The sequence below is a fragment of the Notothenia coriiceps genome, unplaced genomic scaffold (genome assembly GCF_000735185.1).
Source record: "Notothenia coriiceps isolate Sejong01 unplaced genomic scaffold, NC01 NC01_scaffold00009872, whole genome shotgun sequence".
NCBI lineage: Eukaryota > Metazoa > Chordata > Actinopteri > Perciformes > Nototheniidae > Notothenia > Notothenia coriiceps.
In genome coordinates this window covers 10972-32386 of record NW_011342573.1, presented here as the reverse complement: position 1 = coordinate 32386, position 21415 = coordinate 10972, and the positions used below count along the sequence as shown (strand labels likewise).

Here is a 21415-nt window from a genome sequence, read left to right as displayed (position 1 = left end):
TGTGTGTGTGTGTGTGTGTGTGTGTGTGTGTGTGTGTGTGTGTGTGTGTGTGTGTGTGTGTGTGTGTGTGTGTGTGTGTGTGTGTGTGGTATGAAATTGTATTCAAATGTGATCTTATAATATTTTGATATGATTAATAACTTCCAGTTAAAGGGATTATTAATCAGACATTATTGAAGGTACATTCTGACTGTCTATTTCCTGTTTGTTCACAAGTATACAGTAAAAGAATTGAGATCTCTATTTCTAAAACTGATTCCAGTGTGATATTTGGTGATTTATATCAATAGAGGTATTTAAACTAATGTGTTTAAGGTAAAGTGTCATTGTGCTCAACACATTTAAATATATATTTATTTGATATGTCACTCAGCTAAATTGTTCAGTGTGTATATGTTATAGTAGAGTAGACATAATCTAATACTAGCAAAGTTACAGTACTTAAAGGTGCTTAAAGGGACTCAAGATAACACAAAGGGTACATTGGTCAAATATAAACAGGATAATTTAAGAGAAATAAGACAACATTACATTATTTCTATTGTAAATTAGATTTATTGAGTTAACGAACTCAGGGCCCTTCCCTGATTAAACTAGGGAATAACTGGGCTACACTTGTAAACAACAGTGTGCTCATTTTGTACATCCTCCTACTTAAGATACACTTTTATAACAATTTCCTTCAGAGTGGAGACATTATACAAAAGTAATGAGATAATAGAGCACTTGTTATGTCTCCACCAGGTCAGCTGGGGTACCTGGTTTCTATCAAATATTAGGGCTGCTCGATTATGGCAAAAATCAAATAATTTCGATTATTTGGGTCAATAATTGATATCACGATTATTAAAAACGATTATCCATTTACTTTGAAAACATCCATTTATTGAAAGAAAAAATGTTTGAACAGAATATTTTTAACAGTTGCTTACCCTGAACTTTAAGTATAATTCAACTGAAAAACCAATAAAAAAAATAGTTTACATTCTTTAAAAAAAAAACATTTGATTATGTTCTTTTCGTAATCGTTGCAAGCCAAAATCGTAATTGCGATTTAAAATAAGATTTTTAATTGAGCAGCCCTATCAAATATGTACATGTTTCTCTAAACCGATACTTCTTAGTGAATTCAATCAACTCTCTCTCTTGTTTACTATGCACACAGATGCTGAGCCATCATAACTATTACAGGCTTTACTAGTTATTAGAAATAGATGAGCTCATTTGGGAAATGTACTAAGCTAAGTCTGCTTGAAATTCAGCAGGATATGTATTGTGACACGGCTTAGAAACTGACCTCAGATAAGGGTTACATGGCAGATTACCACACTGTTGATGTGCCTTATCAGCTTAAACTCATCAGAAAGAGATAGTCAAGGTTCTGTTTGGTTTTTCAGCTAGAGATTGATGATAAGATTTTTCTGTCAACACGCATTACTTGAACAAGACAGCATAAGTCTTGATCAGGCAAGACTCAGAAATTGATGGGATAATCAATTTGTAAGACGATATGATTCGTTAAAAAACAAACAAATCCAGTACTATTTCAAGCTTTGGTTCTCTACCCTAGGCCTATTGGACTGTTGTTTGTCAAAATGATCTTACGCTTGAATCAGGTCTGTTCTGCCCTAATTTCCAGATTATTATTATTTTATATTTTTAATGTGGACCTGTTATATAACCTTATAAAATGACTTCTTTTTTTTTATGCTTGGAACATTTGGCATTAGATGGCGCTTGTTTGAGATTGTGTCATATACATCTCTGAAAAGAATTATGAGACCACTGCAGCGTTTTCTGTTTCTCTGGTTTAACTATTTATTGGTATGTGTTTGAGTAAAATTAACATTTATTTTTGTATTCTATAAGCTACTGACAAAATGTCTCGGTGTTGTAATTCAACAGACATTGGAATGGAATGGCTGCCATAAGAGATTTAGATTTAAGACATTTGGAGTATTCTCATTTCTTCCAGAGCTGTATCTGTTACAGCAATTCATTTCACTGTAGCTTGTACATCTCTTAGAATATTTAATGATTCAATATTACAGATAAAATGCAGTTTATTATCTAGGCTTGTGCCCGAAACTGCTCTCATGTTTGAGCTTAGGTTGGACCTGATTTTTTTTTATCATAGTGCTATTTCTAGCTGCTTACATAAGAATGTGCTGCTGTTGTTTGCTTAATAATGGTTGACTGAATATTTTTGAACAATGAAAGCACATTTAAGACGACACATTGGGCTCTAAAGGGTTTGTTCTAAACATATTTAAGTTGTTTCTTTAAATCAAAAATGAAAATCACCTTAACTCTAATTGGGTCCTTAAGTAATTTCAACAGCATGCCATTATGTTGGTGAATACGTCACTAAAGTATGAACACAAACGGCCCATAAGATTGGGTCATGATGGAAACATAATATTAATGGGATGTACAATTGAGTGATTTGATCTGTTACAGTACATTGGTTTGTTACCAAAATGTTATTTAAAAAAACAAAAACTTGTGAGTTGATCTTGACACAAAAACCCCTTTTTTAATAAAAAAAAAAAAGAAGACTACTTAAGAACCCTGAGCCAAACATGAAGGTCAGAAACTCTCAAACGTCGCCACAACAGCTGGTGAGTTGTCACAAAAGTTAAATAAATAAGTCAAACTGATTATCATGTTATGGCCTCAAGATTCAGTTATTTGCATTCTTTTATCACAATCACTCAGAATTAGCATCATAATTTATGTTTTTTTTCGATTTGGCTCGCATGAGAAAGAATAGTAAAGGTGAGATTTGGTGTGGAAACAGTGGGGACTTGCACATCAGTGTGAGAGGGGTTTATGTGTGTGAGTAGGGTCACCGTGACTTCTCACACAGTTTCTATTTCCTTAGCGAGGTTAATTGATGCTCCTAGATAGCAGTGTGTATTTCGGGGTGTTGTAATAGTAATCCTGCTGCTCTCTCTTTCTCTCCCCCTCTCTCTCTGCCACAGAGGTGTGGAGCAGTCGCACTTAAAAGGTCGGAGCAGGATGCCATAGAAGTTTGCATGCTGGGTAAGTAAGCGCTAACTGACCTGAATACCGCAGTGCAGAAGATTGTTATTATATATAATTTCCCCGTATCATTGTCCGTCAACACTGAGGTTTGTTTCTGCTGTCTATGCAGACTATCTTCTGTCTGGTTGAATGGGTTTTGTTGGATAACAGTGTTGCTCGATACAGTAAGAGTAAATGTTTAGTTTTACTCATGCCATGTTTTTTCAAGTAGTGTCTGGACTGGAGGCCATACAGGGTAGCTGTCTATCATAACTGCAGTCTAAGACCTTGTAATGTCGCTACATATTCATTATGACAAGCTTGTTTAAATGTTCCCTGAAATATAAACGCAAACACAGATACAAACACTTGCCAATGTTTTCTTTAGACATGACACCGACCCACTTTTTTCTGCCAGAAAAATGTGTCAAGTAGCATCATTATGGAGAATCAAAAATAAGGGTTTGTTTTGGAGCCGGCAGTCGTTCAGGGCTGCTCTGTGCCATCCATATTTTTCTCATTTCATTTATTTTCACACAGCTAGGTTTGTTTCCTGCACTTATTTTGTTCCAACCTAAATCCCATGTTCTCATCTATAAATCTCACACAGATGGCTATTTTCGCCGGGGGCAACCAGAAAACAATAGTTTCCTTTGTCGTTGACACTGTTACGATACTTTGTAATGATGAAAGGCTGTTTTTACCCTTTCATGGTTGTAGGGCTGTTTAGAGTCGTCATGTCTTTATGTCCCAAGTTGGAATTAGTCTAGTTGCTGCTGATACAAACAGCGTGTGGTGTGATTAAATACACTAATCACTTTATCTGGTGATAATGTTGCTGCCTGTCATTCGCTTAAACCACATCCGGTCTGTGTAATAGTAAAGGGCAACAGCTGTTTTATTTTGGTACAGACACAAGTTAGATGTTTCTAGTGATCTCTTAGCCCTTTGTAGTACTAAAACATTTAAAGATGTATTTATTTGTTTATTCCACACATGGCAGTAATATAAAAACAAAACATGTACACTTTACAAAACATGTACACTTATAATGGTTGTTTTTTGTTTGTTTGTTTTTTATAGCACATGTTGGAAAGGAGCAAGGCGAAGACAATCTTATTTTACCTGCCCCTTCTTAAAAGAAAAAAAGAAATGAAATAACCATAAAAAAGTAAAAACCAGAACACAATCAAAAGTGAACTTCAAACTGTCTAATTAACCTTTCTTACATTTTCTTAAACATAGACATTTTCTTACAGCCCTTTAAATCATTCGGCAAATAATTCCACTTCTTTACGCCGACTACAGACACACATCTGCTTTAAAGTAGTAGGTCCAAACTGATGCTTACAATGTCATTTCCTCCTATGATGCTCATCCTCTGAAAAAATATAAAAAAGTTTTATATATTTTCTGGCAGTATTCTGTTTTTTGCTTTATGCATAACTTGAAAAAAAAAAATAATGTGTGGAAATATTCTTACATCATTTTACTTTAAACTGTAAACCTTCAAATCCAAATGTCAGTTATTCACCAAACTAACCCTAGCTTAATTGCCTTGTTAATAGATTAAAAGAACACTTCATTCAAACTTGACATAAACAGAATAAAAAAGTTTTGGTTACCTATTCCGCTTTTCTATTAATCACCAGCTCTTAGTTCAAATAAACCCTCCATTCATCCAGTTAGCTGCCCGCTGAGCGGAGGCTCTCACTCTTTCTTTGGAGACAGAGCGATAATTTAGCAAGATAAAACTACGAAAACCAAAAACTAAACCGGCGATGTACTCAGCCAAGTAAGGGATAATGTGCTGCGACGCGGTCATTATGGTGAAAATAACACCGACAGGCTGATCAGGAGCCCGACGCGAAGCGGAGGGATCTAGATCGCTTATTACATGGCCACATTCACAACAAAGTAACGATATAACTCCCAATATTAATTGAAATGCTTTTGTGGATTTAGAAAATGATTTTATTTATTAAAAAAATTGTTGTATGTATTGACTTAATTTGACATGCATCCGCTAAGAAAAATAGTCCGTTGTTACTGTTTGAACTAACGTAGCAATGGCAGGAACTGTTTCGATAGCGTTTTTGAGGAGCTTTTTGATTACAGATTTGAAAACATCGTTGCTTGCTTTAAAAGTAGCACAATTCATTATGTCAAACCTTGGAAAGTATCTAGATATCCCTGCCCTAATGACAAAGTAAATATCAACTGAATATGTGTCGCCGTTTGATGTCTATGTCTGGACCGCTGCGTAAAAAGGAGGATTTCTGCCCGTTACTTCACCGCTGTTTTCTTGTCGCTCTTGTCTTGTCAGTTAGAAAAGCAAACTGCATGCAGTTTGCTTTTCGGCCAAACTGTATACAGTTAAATCTAACGGACTTCTTTCTGCAGATGTGAGCGTCCTTAACAACGGTCAATAAGTCCTTGACAGCGGTCTGTCTGTTCGGTATTAACAACGTGTCACGTGGTCTGAATTGACCAATCAGAATCGAGTATTCAACTAAGCCATGTAATAATTGCTCATATTATTCGTCCAATTGTCCAACCCTATTGTCTAATGATGTGACTTGTAATTTACCTGTCATCAAACGTATAGTCTGTATATAACAACCCCACAGGAAATGCACCAACAAATGTACATAGTGGCAAAATAGTTGTAATACGACAACGTGTCAGTGTAGGTTTAAATAATCCTAAAGTACCTTCAAAGTTTAAAGGAAGAAATTGGAATCAATCATGTCGGCCGTATCCGATAAATCGATTTGTTGCTGTTTGTCATTTGAGATACCGTGTTTTAGATATGACATATAACGCATTGTATCACTACATAGACTATAATAGAATATTTTACTGTACAGCCTCATCTGCTGAGGCGTCAAAGCTACCACATGACCAGAGTTCATTGAGTACACAGCCATGACTCTCCACTGAATAACCGTGCTGTACATGCTTCTCACGCTTTCTCCCGGAATGTATCTTTTATCCAAACGCTCTTTGTCTCATGATTTCTTGCAATCAACTCCTTGTGTCTGATATCTGATGTTCAAGGTTACGTGTCTGTCTGCGCCTGTGTGTGTGTCTGTGGGGGTGTCTGTGGGGGTGTCAGTGATTTAGTCTTCATGTGACTTTTTTCTCAAGGGAATATTTCCATGGAAAAATGTAATGCTTGTAACACAACATCCTCTATGATGATTTGCATGTGAAGAGGAACACACAGGTCTTACAATCACCTCATTTTGTTGGTGTTTTTTGATGTCTGGTTGTCACCGCCACAGGAAAGCCTTTGGGTTTGTTTGTGATATTTATATATATATATATATATAAGGACAACAGGAAGAGATTGTTTTCAGTCTCCAATAAATGTTAAGTTAATCTGAGTTCAAAGCAGTTCATTTTTGGACACTTAAAAGTGCACAAATACAAGTATGACTTTTTGGGATTAAATTGGAGTTGATAGAAATTGGAAATCTTGTTTGGATAAATTCTGGATTTTTTTACTGTTTATTCAATGGTGCTTGCATTAAGGTCTTTTTTTAGACAGGTAGTGATGTTACGCCTCTGTATCATTTATGTGTCAATTCTGGCTAACAAGAAACTCAGGGCTTCGAGATGATAGTTTAAAACCAGGGGACACAGTACACTTTTTATATATACACTGAACAAAAATATAAATGCAACACTTTTGTTTTTGCTCCCATTTTTCATGAGATGAACTCAAAGATCTAAAACATTTTCTATTTACACAAAATAACCATTTCTCTCAAATATTTTTCACAAATCTGAAAAAATCTGTGATAGTGAGCACTTCTCCTTTTACGAGATAATCCATCCCACCTCACAGGTGTGGCATATCAAGATGCTGATTAGACAGCATGATTATTGCACAGGTGTGCCTTAGGCTGGCCACAATAAAAGGCCACTCTGAAACGTGCAGTTTTGCTTTATTGGGGGGGGTCTGGGGAGGTCCGAAAACCCTAGGGTTAAACCCTAACCCTAACCCTAACATGTCACCCATTGAGCATGTTTGGGATGCTCTAGATCGCGTATACGACGGCGTGTTCCAGTTCCTGCCAATATCCAGCAACTTCACACAGCCATTGAAGAGGAGTGGACCAACATTCCACAGGCCACAATCAACAACCTGATCAACTCTATGCGAAGGAGATGGGTTGCACTGCGTGAGGAAATGGTGGTCACACCAGATACTGACTGGTTTTCGGACCCCCCCAGACCCCCCCAATAAAGCAAAACTGCACGTTTCAGAGTGGCGATGGGTTGCACTGCGTGAGGAAAATGGTGGTCACACCAGATACTGACTGGTTTTCGGACCCCCCCCAGACCCTGAGGAACTGGAACACGCTGTCGTATAGAGCATCCAGAGCACCCCAAACATGCTGAATGGGTGACATGTTAGGGTTAGGGTTAGGGTTTAACCCTAGGGTTTTCGGACCCCCCAAGACCTCCCCAATAAAGCAAAACTGCACGTTTCCGAGTGGCCTTTTATATAATATATGCAATAATCATGCTGTCTAATCAGCATCTTGATATGCCACACCTGTGAGGTGGGATGGATTATCTCGGCAAAGGAGAAGTGCTCACTATCACAGATTTTTTCAGATTTGTGAACAATATTTGAGAGAAATGGTTATTTTGTGTATATAGAAAATGTTTTAGATCTTTGAGTTCATCTCATGAAAAATGGGAGCAAAAACAAAAGTGTTGCATTTATATTTTTGTTCAGTGTAGTATATGAACATTCGACATTCTTTTACTGATTCAGTGTACCTGGAAATAAGTGTGTAAAGGAGCTTGTACGCTCAAGAAAAAAAAAGGTACGCACACTTCTATCACTGACAAACTCGGATATTAAACTAATTTGTTTAATAAATAATACTCTATGGAAATGATGAAAAAATTGTAAAAGCTCGGTACAGCCCCTTTTTTAAAGCAAGTATTTATAAATTGTGTTCGGTTTTATCTAATAAACTAAAGCATCACAAAAGCAGCACTCTCTCCATCGGTCACTTAATCTAATAGGAATGTCATCAAGTTGGCCACTCTCACAGCCCCTCCCTTTAGATCTCTTTCCAAAGCCCCCACAATAATCATAAATAACGTAAACATATAAATATAAACTCTGCTACATATTTTACTTTTTAATACTTAATATTCCATGCCTACATAATAACTTGCTTTATATTGGTTACTGTACATTTTGTAATTCAACATATTTTCTACTTTCTTGTTTATTTCTAGTCTTTACATTTGTATTGTACAATGCCATGTCTTTTTATGCTGCTGCAACACAAACATGTCCCAAATTGGGATCAATAAAGTACTTCTTATCTTATCTTATTTAATTTCGACAAAATGAAGTGATAGGATAGAGTCCTTCCCCGACCTCATCAACTGGATTTTTGTCTTTTTTTCCCCCTCAAAGCATTTGATTGATGAATTATTGTCCGGATATAAAGACTCTTGGACCATGGACTGGGGCTTGCAGTGGACCCGGGTTTGAATTCGGCCTGGGACAATTTGTGTCATCGCTGTCAATCCAATAAAGGCACTGGTCGTATCGAAACAAATCTAAAGATAAAAGGTGTGTTTCATACATTACCCACTCTAGCTTTTAATATTAGACAACAAAGGTTTTGTGTGAGGATGAAATGACTCTCACGGACATCACCTGACCGTGAAACCGTGGAGCCAAGCCCCTCCGTTGCTCGCACACATCCTATTGGTCTGCTGTCGGTGTAGCAACATATGAGTGAGAGAGGAGAGGAGGGGCTTCTGACTCCACAACAACACCGGCGCGAGTAAGACCGTAGAGAGGAGAGGGAATGCGGCAGAAGGAGGGAGCAGACCGTCAGTGAGAGGGAAAGAGACAGATCCTTACATTGTTTCTCCTGCTTCCTCACCCTCAGTCTTTCTATCACTCTGCTTCCATCTGCTTCTAATTCCTCTGTCACTCTGTCTTTCCTGCTACTGAGCAGTCTTTCTTCTTCTGTCCTACATTCTGACTTGTTACTATCTCTCTGTCTCTCCTCTTCCTCACCTATGGATGGTGAGCTTCTCCCCCTTTCTTCTTTCTTCTTCTCCTCTTCTGTTTCTCACTATCCTTCTTTGTCTCCCCCTTTTTTACTTTGATCTTTCCCTTCCTTGCACCTCGCTGTCATTCATCCGTTGTCTTTGGGTGCGAGGATGCCAGTCCTGGAGGGGCTCTGGGGTCCCGATCTCCGGATGCGGGACTCCGGTCTCGGGGTCGATGTGGGGGTCTGTCCGGATGAGGCTCCCAGCCCGCCAGTCTGGGGGTCTCTAAGGACACCTCCTATCACCTGTGGGGGCCTCTCGCTGGCCCTGGAGCTGCCGGCTCTCATACGGCAGCTCAGGTCCGTCTGGAGGGCTCGCAGGGGGGGCCCCCGGGGGCCAGAGAAGAGCCAGACGAGCACTTGGGTGGAATCAGAGAAAGAGGAGGTAGAGGAGGTGAAACAAGGCGTTGAAGACGGGAGCGCTCATCTGGAAGGTAAATGTCTTGCCCATAATACATGTTACAAATACAGTAGATCTACAGGGAGTTGGTATCTCATGAATACTTAATGTTTAATGTACGTTCTCATTTGGAACGCTAACTGTAAGGAAAACAGAGTGTGGCTTCTCATCGAAATTCTTTGGGCACATTCCTACAGGATTTTCAATGATTTGTATAATTTATCTTTACAAAACAGTGCTCGTTTACTGGTAGGTCACTCTTTGAATAAGGGTTTTCCGGCCTTTTTTTTGTTTGCATTTGATTGTTTGACTATTGAATCTTTGTCACGTTTTCATTTTTGACGTGTTTGTATTTTGCGTGTTTGTAAGTGATGTGGGTCGAGGCGAAGTTAAGAGCTTTTGAGACGCCGGTCAGAGTAGACAGTGGAGTGAGGGATTTGTGCTCTAATGACAGTGTGCTACCATCTGCCGAGCTGTTCTGATGAAACTGATGACACTGATGTGACGCCATCAATCAAGCCGAGTCCGTCTGTCTGGAATACAACACTGGTGACGCAAAGTAACACTGCTGATAGTCTGCTGTGATGAATTCCAGAGAGAAGGAATTATTTTACTTTAAACAAATGTTTAAAATCAACAGTAATGACAGCAAATAGGTTCATCTTATATTTGACAATGTATAGATATGATTTACATTTTAACGATAACTTTTATTTTAGCATATTAACAAGACTTGCAATAACACTTTAATCAGTAATCAGATAACAGCGAAGGAATATTCCACTTATAAATCTTGACACGCTTTAGTGATGATTCATACTGTGGGGAATTACCTGTCTGCGAGCATTGACTCATAAGGTGGAAAACGGACAAGTGTACGCTTTTCGGTGACTTTCCCTCAGCATCGCGATGACCTCATCCGTACTGTGACTCCTTACAGAGCGGCTATCTGCACGCTGTTTGATTTCACTGCATAAAACGTGTGTCAAAACACGATGAGATAACCCATCAGCGGCGATAGTGAGTCATCATGACATTTCCAAGGGTCTAAAGGGCTGAAAAAGAGCAGTATTTATAGGAACGTTTAGGTAGAAAAAGCACACAGTTTAAGAGTTTCACATCGTGCCCCAGGCCTACAAGGAAAACGGCTTATTCCATCTTCCACACATTTAAAGAAATGTATTAAATATCTGCCTTTTTTTTTACATTAAAACATATATCACTAATGAAGAAGAGCTCTCTGGATAAAAAAAAATATATATATTTCCTGTAAAGTTCGGCATTTATTAAAACTTTTCTGCGTTTTGTGTTCAGATGTGACAATAAAAAAGTAAACTGCTAAAATAGAGCTGACATGATAAGTCAATTAGTCGACTAGTCAATTGTTAGATAATTAACCGGCAACTTTTATTGCTCATAGGCAAATCGTACATTAATTTTAAAGTAAAAATACCCAAATGTCACTGCTTTCAGCCCTGTGATGTAACCAGTATCTGTTTATTTTAAATTGAATTATATTACAATTATCCTATAACAGGATATCATTGGAATGTGGGCTGCTTGTTAGAAAGCCAAGGCCCTACCAGACGCGCCATTCCATGTGTGTAATCTCGGATAGAACCTCCTGTGCGAATATGCAGTTGGTGTTTATTCACGACCACATGATGGGACACGTGCAATCGCCGTCTACTAACACCCTTTCCTACCGATTCATCGTAAATGACCCAGTTCTGCGCCGCGCAGAGACAATAACCTATTTACCACACAGCGTTAAAGGGAGAGGAAGGTAATGAAGAGAGAGGGAGAGCGGGTGTTGTTGTTAACCAGGAAGAAATAAAGGATGATGGGAAGATTGAGGGGTTAGAAAGAGGGCGAGAAGTATCTGGAGACGGGAGGAGAGGACTGATGAAAATGAGCACGAGTGAAGGCGGAGAGCCACAGGGTTGTCTTTTTTTTGGGAGGTGGGGGGGGTTTCCATGTTATGTATTTCCCTCTCTCTGTGCCTCCACCCACAGGTAAAAAAACAAACAGGTTTTCTCTCTTTTTTCTCTCTTTTTTGTTCAAACTCTTCTGCCTCACTTCACCAGGCTGAGCCACTTCCCAGAAGCTGTTTATATTTGTATGTTGAACTTTACAAAGCATAGTAAATAAGGAATGATGCCACTTCTCCACTGTATCTTTTATGCATAGCTGCCTATCCTGGGCAACACACACACAACCAAAAAACACTTTCCTCCACTCTGGCAACTCTGGCAACTCACAATTCAAGATCTGGCGACCCGAGAGAGTTACCACGGTGACCCCAGGTCCATTAAGGTGGTTTAGATGCTGTAAGTCACAGAGGTGATGTTAGCGGGTAACTCCTGGGACAAAATACGCTCCAGTTCCTCACATCTGATCTTTAAATTATTCAGTGTTCCCATAGTTTTCAGTTTATTCAAGTGAAAAGGTACTGTGTGTGCTTTGGACCTCAGTTCTGTCTTGTTCTTGGACTCTTGGCTGTGTGAGTTGTCCATTTTAAATGGAGGACGTATTCAGTGTTGAAGGACTCTGTGAGGCTGTGTGGCCTCTCCTGTTTAATATGTGCTCTCAAAAAGGATGAGAAAAAAAGAAGGGTACTTTTCTGCGGGAAAAATGTGTATAGATAAAAAAGGCTTTATATCCATTAAGGAAGAAAATGCACTTTCATTTGTCAAAAATGTTACTTCAATTTATTTATTTTTGGCTAAGAAATATGTAGGAAAAACATCTTAATATTTATTATTAAAAACTCCTATGTCAATTTTGCAATTATTTTTTAGGGTTGACTATTGGTTTACAAAATATGAAGACAATGACATTTTAATAATCATTTGTTATGTGCAATCACTAAGTGGGAACACTTAGTGATTGCACACTGCACACTGTTATGTGCAGAACATGTCATCCCTTTAATTTAATCCAGTCTCTAAAACAAGGAAAACCCACTTATGAGCTTCCACAGTATCCAAAATGTCAGACTTTATCTAGTCATGTAAAACAATATTGATATAATATTAAAACGCCCAGCCCTTTTCTTGTTTTACATTCAAACTCATATAGAAAACCTTACGGCCCGTCTACACTACAGGCATGAAAAAATCTTGAAGCTGGGCATGTCTGAAGCTTGGCGATTTTTTGCGACCAACAACCAATCACATGAATCTCCCGCCCCCGACATACAAAGCAATAGCAATGTTAAAACGAAGTAAACTGGATATAAACTCTCAAAACAGGCGAAAAACCTACCAGTTTCACCCACTGTCTCTGCCACCTCCCTCCATGCCTGGTTCCTCCGGTTTGTGTATTGGCCATGGTAAACGGTACAGTTTTGGTCGTAAGAAAACTGGTGGATTTGCTACCCGTAATATCTCGTTTGGAAATATGGAGGAAAATGACTGCGGTCTGGCTCTCTCAGCGTTGCACGCGGTTTTGATTGGCTGCGCTTGCACTAACGGGATTTGCATAAACAGGATTTGATTGGCTGATGCCAAGCATCGAGCCTCAAAAGTTGAACATTGTTCAACTTTTGATGCCGATAGATGCTCGTGATGCTTGCAAAGCCATGCCATGCTCCCCAATGCAGTTCGGCGAAGATTAAAAATCTTCTACGTCACCCCATTCAAGTTAATGGGCGAAGCGTTGAAAGCATTTTTCGAAGCCTGTAGTGTAGACGGGCCGTTAGTCTTTTCTAGCCGAAAATCAAGAACGCTGCTCCTTAGTTACAAAACACACGGAGCCCTCACCCACGTTTTATAATGAATGACTCGGACCAATCGGCATCAGTGTGACGGTACGGTAAGAACATCATTAATAAGTGCAGGAACAGAATCAAAGCGACACCATAACAGCTGCACAGTGGCGTGACATCCCATCTCCTCGGGCAAAGTTGGACCAGATGCATTATGTCCTGGTGACGCAGCGATGTCAAAGATCCTCTTGTTTCAGAGAGTCGGGGTCTAACAGAGACTCTAAATCTGCTTTTATGAGGCTTATTATGTGAACATCTACAACCAGGGAACACTTTGCCCCCATTGTCCTCTCTCATCCCGCGCGCTGCTCCACTCATCGTTCACACATCAAACTTCAGCTCGCTTTGCTCCTCCGTTTCTTCAGATCTACTTCACTCACCTCTCTATATCCTCCTGGGAAGTTTTGATTCGTAGGTTTTATCTGAGCATGTTTGTCAAAAGAGAACACAACTTGACATTGATATAACAACATGTATTTATAATGGCTTCTGTCTTTCTTTGTGTCTGTGTGCAGCTGATGGCAGAGTGAACACTGGTCATGCTGGTGTGTTGCTGGTTGAGAGACGAGGCTCCTACCCGCAGATTGACCTGAGAATCCTCAAAAGTACGTGTCACGATTTTAAAAAAAAATAATAATAATTGTGATTCATCATTTTATTCCATTCAAAAATGCTTTAAACTGTTAAAATGACACTGAACATACTGGAATCACTTTCCCTTACATTTTGTTATTTTCTTTCATGACCTGCGATAAATTCTGTCGTCCCATCCCTACTTAACCTATTTAAATACAAAACAATATACTCCATTTATCAATAGCAGCAATTACCAATTGACTAACTGCTCATTTGATTTTGTAGAGAGGAATTTGAAGGCTAAAAATGTGTTCTTTTAGACAGAATCAGCCATTGATTTTTGGTGCGCTGAATGCAACATACAAGGAACTTTTCATTAATTAATTATTGCTGTTGGCAAACTTGATGCGTCATTCACTGCATTCTGTCAATACAGAAGCGAAGCAGAATCAGGGTAAACGTGCAATATAAATCTTAATCCTTAGAAAGCACCACATATAATTCAATGAATTTATTGACAAAATGATTACAAATACAAAAACAATCATGAGACAGGATGGAGATGTATGAAATAGGGCAATAAGCTATCCACATCTTTGGAATAAGGGCTCGTTAGCTAAACTTAAAGTGTTTACAATATATATTACAATCTATGAAATCTTAAAACTGTTTATAAAGATGCTTTTGTGTCAGTGATGCATTTCCTTGTTAGTTACTCTGCAGGGACTGTTAATGTATTTGTATTTTCAGCCAGTGCCCAGCAGGGGGGGGTAGAGTCCGGCACCAGGAGGAAGGTGAAGCGTCAGCTGAGCTTTCAGAGGTACTGCCACGCCTCCAGGGTGCTCAGGGGGGCGATGCCCAACTCCCCGGGGTCCCTGCACCTACTGGACAAAAACTACCTGGGACAAGCCGCAGTAAGAACACACTTACTGCAAACTATTGTAGATATGTGAATATGTCAAGTTTAAATCACAAATCAGTTCTGAAAACTCTCTCTTTTCAGCACATGCTGTCAAAAGTCGGCACATGGAACTTTGACATTTTCCTCTTCGATCGTCTTACAAATGGTAAGAGAGATTTTCCTACTAAGTTAAACAGATGTATTACCTCACCCACCATATTCCTTCACCAGTTTAACTTTATAATAGCATTGTTTTTGTTTTGTTACAGTTTGAGTTTAGATTCAATGCTCTAAATATATATTGAATTTGTGCGCTGTAGGCAACAGCCTTGTGACTCTGATGTGCCATCTCTTCAATGTCTACGGTCTCATTCACCACTTCCAGCTGGACATGGTCAAACTGCACAGGTTTCTCGGTAAGTGGCAAGCAAGTGTCCGCATCACACATCCACCCTCTGTCCCGCCATGCTTCCAATAAAAAAAGATTTAAAAGTGGACACTTATAGTTTGACTTTAAGTTGCAAAAGAGCCTACCATATTGTTATAAGAACCGCTGGAGACAAAAACCTTTTTTGTTATGGAAACTAAGTGAGCATTTGTATGTCCTTATACGTCCTTTTGTTTTGTGTGGTTTACTCTAGAATCTAGATTCTTATCTTTTCAACATTCACAACTACTAAAATCTTTTTTTTTAAAATGTTTTTTCTTTAAAAAGCCTAGATAATGTTATCAATAGACAATAATCCACACCAAGTCAAAGTAATGTCAAGCATTATAATATAAATGAAAAATACCAGTTTTACAGTGATCTTTTTATTTATGTAACAGGCATCATTTACATTTTGTTTAAGTAACTTTACTCCATCTTTACACATGTTTGCACAGAAGACTAGAGTAGATCCTTAAATTAAAACCTCTTTGTACTGATTTTAAAATTAATTCAATGATTTGCCCATAGCAACACAATGTTATGAATTGAGAGCTGATCATTTTATAATGGTCAAAATGTGGATTAAAACATCAAGCTTAATTATTTGTGTGTAGATCGGATAATGCTCATCACACATATAATGTTGTGTGATTTCATAACTTAAGGACACCTCAAGAAGAAGCCTGGAGACAGGAGCATATGATTTTGGGCGTTAACTTGCAAGAAAGGCCTCAATCATCCAATACAATCTCTTTTTATAGTCTCAGATATTACATAACCTTACATCATTCAATGAATGCCTCTGGGTCATCATTGGAATACACTTCAGTGTAGGTGCTGAAGTAAAGTCCACGAGAGGACACCGGAGGCCCAGATACTCATGTTTACTAAACACCACTCAATACAACATACTGTAGACATACATTCATATACTACAATGACTCAGACAATCACAGTCAAAATGTAAATAGGGTTTAACCTTAATCTGTCTTGCCAGGCATGGTGCAAGAGGACTACCACTCCCAGAATCCCTATCACAATGCTGTCCATGCAGCTGATGTCACCCAAGCCATGTACTGCTACCTGAAGGAGCCAAAGGTAATCGAGAATCACACTCACCTCTCTTTCACACACACACACACACACTCTCTCTCTCTCTCTCTCACTCACTCACTCACTCACTCACTCACTCACTCACTCACTCACTCACTCACTCACTCACTCACTCACTCACTCACTCACTCACTCACTCACACACTGTAAGGCTTCAATGGGCCTGAGGTCCTTCTTGACATATTCTATTAGCCTTCCTTCCCGAGGGAGAACTCCCGCTCACTTAGAGCCGAGCACACATCCATCCTCCGCCTGCAGAGAGCCCTGAAGCCCTCTGACAGGATTAAGAGTATCTATCCCTCCATACAGTAATTGCTTTTGTGTCATCTGTTGCTCTGTAAAGCACTTTGTGATGCACCTATTTTGTTAAAAGCACTTGCATAAATACAACATCACAATACACCAGTGTTTACCTAGATAACAGCATACACACTCTAAATAGAAAATGCTGCTTGTCTGATCGATACGCCACTTTGCCCTTTTACATACTATCAAGCATTTATCCTCAACCTGTGACATAAATATATGTCTGTTATCAATATCAGAAAACAATATTTGTTTTGTATTGTTTCACCTTAATGTCAAATTATTCAATATCAGAATCAAATATACTTTTTTATTTGGTAATTAAACAATTATAAGCTCTTCATGGCATCTTCATATTTGAATGTGTTTCTTTGTTATCTGTATATATATATATATATATATATATATATATTTTATATATATATATATATATATATATAATTTATTTCAATTGTTTTATGAAGTGCGTCTTACATCTGTCTTGCTTTGCTTTTTGAGTTGGTTAGCAGTTGTTCACTTTTGGATTTTAAAATGTTATTGATTGTATTGTAAACTTATTTTTAACTCCTTGAAATCACGCATGCACACATAATAATAATAATAATACATTTGATTTATATAGCGCTTTTCTCTGATTCAAAGTCGCTTTACAATATAAGGGAGGGTTGGGGTATGCTAATATATTTCACCCTCTGACTGGATTCGAAGGTCTTTCGTGTCATGATCTGTCTATCTTGTGTTATGTGCAACATTGTATAAAAAGTGATTTCAAAGTAAGGTTTTATTGTTATTATCAAGAGTCCCTCCTACATTAGGAACAACATGACCTTGGTGTGTTGCAGCTGGCGGAGCAGCTGAGTCCTCTGGACGTGTTCCTGGCTCTGATGGCAGCAGCCGCTCACGACGTGGACCATCCCGGAGTCAACCAGCCGTTCCTCATCAAGACCCGACACCACCTGGCCTCCCTCTACCAGGTAAACACAGCTGGGCTCACGTGTGTCAGTACTCGGGCTAAACTGTGTGTTAGTTGTGGTGTTCGGCCTGTAACTGAGTGTGTCTCCACAGAACACGTCTGTGCTGGAGAGTCACCACTGGAGATCCACCGTGGGCATGCTGCGAGAGTCCGGACTGCTTTCCCACATGCCGGCTGACATCTCGTAAGAACTTTGACAAAAACACACAACATGAACAGATAATTTAGTAGGATTCACCACTCGTATTGAAGAATTTGACTTCAGAACTGATGTGTATCCAGGTCTTCTGTAGTATAAAAACCATGACAACTTGTGAAATAAAAAAAAAAAATGTATTATAAGAATTATAACTTCCCTACATAGCACTTAAAATGCTTTGTCTTATTCGAAACTAATATAATGTACTTGCAGGATTTCTGCTTTTTTGAGTTTATATCTTACAAATAGTTGAATGCGCTTATTTTAAGGTCGCTTGGAATAAAACCATCATTTAAATTAAATGTAATTTGAATATGATGAAATTGTACCAATAATATAAACGTAACCTAATCTTGATCTCAAATGTGCAGAAATACCTGTTTTAATCCGAGAAAATAAAGGTTTGCATTGTCCACACATTGAATTATAAATCAAATGTCAACTTAGTGATCGAGTCTCAAACTTTCAAACTGTTCTGAAAAGACACGTCTACTGCAAACATAACTTTGGTGTTCCTGCTCTAGAGTTCTTTTTAACTTATCAGGGAACCTGCTTAGAGTTTTAACACACACAACTACACACATCACTTTGTTTGATTTGTTTAAGTAATCATGATACATGTGGCATCACAATCTCTTTTCATCCACCGACCTCCAGCGTTAGGTAACAGGTCAGGGTCTGTACTAGAACACCATCACAGCTATTCATTAAGGACTTTTTAAAAAAAAAAGTATGTAGAAAGGGCAGCCTATGATAACTTACTAAAGAAATGGACAGCATCTCCCAAAAAACACATCTGTTTGTGTAGGTTTAGAATACATTAGATCAGGTATCAGTGGTTTTGATGTTTGGTCTCAGTGGTGCTCCCCTCTCCTCTGCAGGCAGGACATCGAGCAGCAGCTGGGCTCTCTCATCCTCGCCACAGACATCAGCCGGCAGAACGAGTTCCTGTCCACCTTCAGAGAACATCTGGACAACCAGGACCTGGACCTTCAGCTGGCTTCACACAGACACTTTATCCTGCAGGTACGTCCCTCACGCTGCTCTGCAAAGTTCTGCAGTAAAGCTAGCGTGGCTGCACAGTTTGTATAATCTCTCTGTCTCTGCTGCAGATCGCTCTGAAGTGCGCTGACGTCTGTAATCCGTGTCGGGTTTGGGAGCTGAGCAGACAGTGGAGCGAGAGGGTGTGTGAGGAATTCTACAGGCAGGGTGAGTAAAGTGTGTCTTAAAGAAGACAAAAATAAAAACTACTTTGTCTTTTAAGTAGGACTGCATATAGCATTTTCACTACTACTAGTGTTTGCACACAGTGGAAATGATTTATAGCCTCATTTTCACATACTGGTTTAGCAACCACTCCTATAAAGACCACATTTCCCAAATACATTCGTAAATATTAGACTTAAATATCCTTCTGACATATTTGTTTGTTTGGTTTTCACGCACCGTTGTATTATCTAGCACTAAGTAGGATATATCAGCGCACTTGAAGCTTCCAAGTCGAAAATAGGACTTGGAAGCAGATCCTCTCAGAAATGGTCTTTTGTTCACATTCATTTTGGTAAAAAAGTCATTTTAGGAGCATCGCCCGACCGGCCACCCCTCGAAACCGGCTGATTGTAAACTGATTGGTTTGTACGTTTTGTTGCCGGTGAAGTTACCCGTTAATAAGATAGTTTGACGTCGCGTACACAACATGTTGACATTTTCATTGCGAGTGAAGGAAGACATAAAACTCGCAATTTGTATCAAGCCCTGGAGGTCAACCTTAAAAAAAAGATTTGACAACAAGAAGGTCCTTGAAGCAGTTTTGGAGAGAATGTAAGTTATTTAAGTCAATGTTTTATTATGAACATACAATTGGCTTTTCATTTGTTTTTGTATGGTGTCACTTATAGTATTAACTATTTAGTACGAAAATCGGCAGGACAGACTTTTAAAAAATCGGGAATGGTAATCGCTCGGTGAAATTACATTGGAGCATCCATACTGAAAATGATAAAGGCAAATGTTGAGGCTTAAGCAGTTTAAAATATACTTATATTACTCTTTTGGCATTTGTCAGTAAAGATACCACCCTGAACATGTTATGATAGGCTGCATCAGCATCATGTTTGTTATGGCTTCTCTTTTACTCATCTGGAGAGTGTTTTCTGAATTTACCCGACAGGAGACCTGGAGAGGAAGTTTGACATGGAGATCAGTCCTCTGTGTAACCAGCAGGCTGACTCTGTGCCAGCCGTTCAGATAGGTGAGTACCAGGAGCACCAAGAGCTGTGTTTTCATCAAACATCTTATCTTATTCTATCCCTCGACTGACTCTGAGATGACTCACCTCTGTCTTTGTTTCTCTCAGGGTTCATCTCCTACATCGTGGAGCCTCTGTTTGACGAGTGGCACCGCTTCACTGAGCCCAGCTCTCTCAGCCACACCATGACGGGTCACGTGCACAAGAACAAGGCACGCTGGAGCCGCCTGCGATACGCAAACACTGCTTCAGACTCACAAGCAGAAGAGCCTGAAGGGGGAGGAAGAGGAGGAGGAGAGGTGGAAGGCATCTCTTAATTTTCCTCCTATCTATTGAGGTGTTTGATCTTCCTTCGTAAACGGAGGAGAGGAGTGTGTATCAACTTCCTTGTTTGTCCTTCAGCAGTCTTTCTCCCACAGCCTGTTGCTCATAGGCTGCAGGGAGGGGGGGTCTGGCTTCCATTCATACGGAATGGCTCCCTCTGCTGGAGGAGAGTGCTGTAGCACTGAGAGGTGAAAAATAAGGCGCAGAAAGATTGAACTTTCAGATGGATGGATACCCTGAGCAAATATTTACCAATTTGAAAAAGACATGCCTCGTTCTTATCCCCTGTGAATTGGAGCGTTTATTTTTTATGGCAGAACACGGTATAAATGAATTTGCACAATGCTGCTTGAACAACGAAGACATTAAAAAGCCAAACGTTTGTACGAGTCAGCTGGACTGTGCTGGAAAAGGTGAAGAAATGAATGTTAGAAGAAAAAGAAGAACATTTCTGCCTTGCTTTTTAAACAACACAAACTCTATTAAACTCTTTTCACTTTTTTCTCTTTTTGTACAGCTTGCACTTCTATTAGATGCTCTTTCATACAAGTGCGTCACTTCTACTTTTCACTGAAGTGCGTTTTTAAAGTTAGTATGTCAAGGTACTATAAACTTTACAACATTTCTCTATTAACCGTGTAACTTACTGACTCATACAACTACTGACTGACACAAAGTGGCTTGAACGCTGATGTCAAGTGTCAGCTGGATGTTTCTGAACTCGCCAATGATGAAAATACAAACCGAAGCCATGTTTTTAAAGTGTTTGTGCTCATGTCTGTGTAGAAATGGTATAATATGTAAATACTTTAATGTTCAACCTCAGCACTTCACATGCCAAAATCTAAGCAATGTACGTACCTTTTTTATGAGGAGTATTGATATTGGGACATTTAACTCGTTACACTTGTGTGACCTTTGCAACAACTCATTTGGTGCATTTATTTATCGGATATGCTCACTTTACCAGCTCATATACAACACAGCCTTAACAGGAAATGTCTGTTAATCTTATGTTTTAATGATGTTTGAACCTTTACTGGTTTTT

At 39.0% G+C, this 21415-nt stretch overlaps 1 protein-coding gene across 3 annotated transcripts in view; it reads left to right on the top strand.

Moving 5' to 3' along the window:
• LOC104945637 (cAMP-specific 3',5'-cyclic phosphodiesterase 7B) overlaps positions 1-21104 on the top strand; it is a 23235-nt gene extending 2131 nt beyond the window's left edge. The window contains exons 2-13 of one of the 3 annotated variants that reach the window (XM_010771347.1): positions 2985-3045; positions 13813-13902; positions 14624-14787; positions 14877-14940; positions 15095-15190; positions 16202-16302; positions 17439-17597; positions 17689-17780; positions 18677-18821; positions 18908-19004; positions 19966-20046; positions 20152-21104. In XM_010771347.1, coding sequence (XP_010769649.1) covers positions 2985-3045; positions 13813-13902; positions 14624-14787; positions 14877-14940; positions 15095-15190; positions 16202-16302; positions 17439-17597; positions 17689-17780; positions 18677-18821; positions 18908-19004; positions 19966-20046; positions 20152-20360 — 1359 coding nt within the window. In that variant the 3' untranslated portion in view covers positions 20361-21104. Of the gene's footprint in view, positions 1-2984; positions 3046-8891; positions 9563-13812; positions 13903-14623; positions 14788-14876; positions 14941-15094; positions 15191-16201; positions 16303-17438; positions 17598-17688; positions 17781-18676; positions 18822-18907; positions 19005-19965; positions 20047-20151 lie in introns of those variants that run through there. The other 2 variants (XM_010771346.1, XM_010771345.1) reach the window with 2 other exon arrangements.
• Positions 21105-21415: the final 311 nt, after the last annotated feature.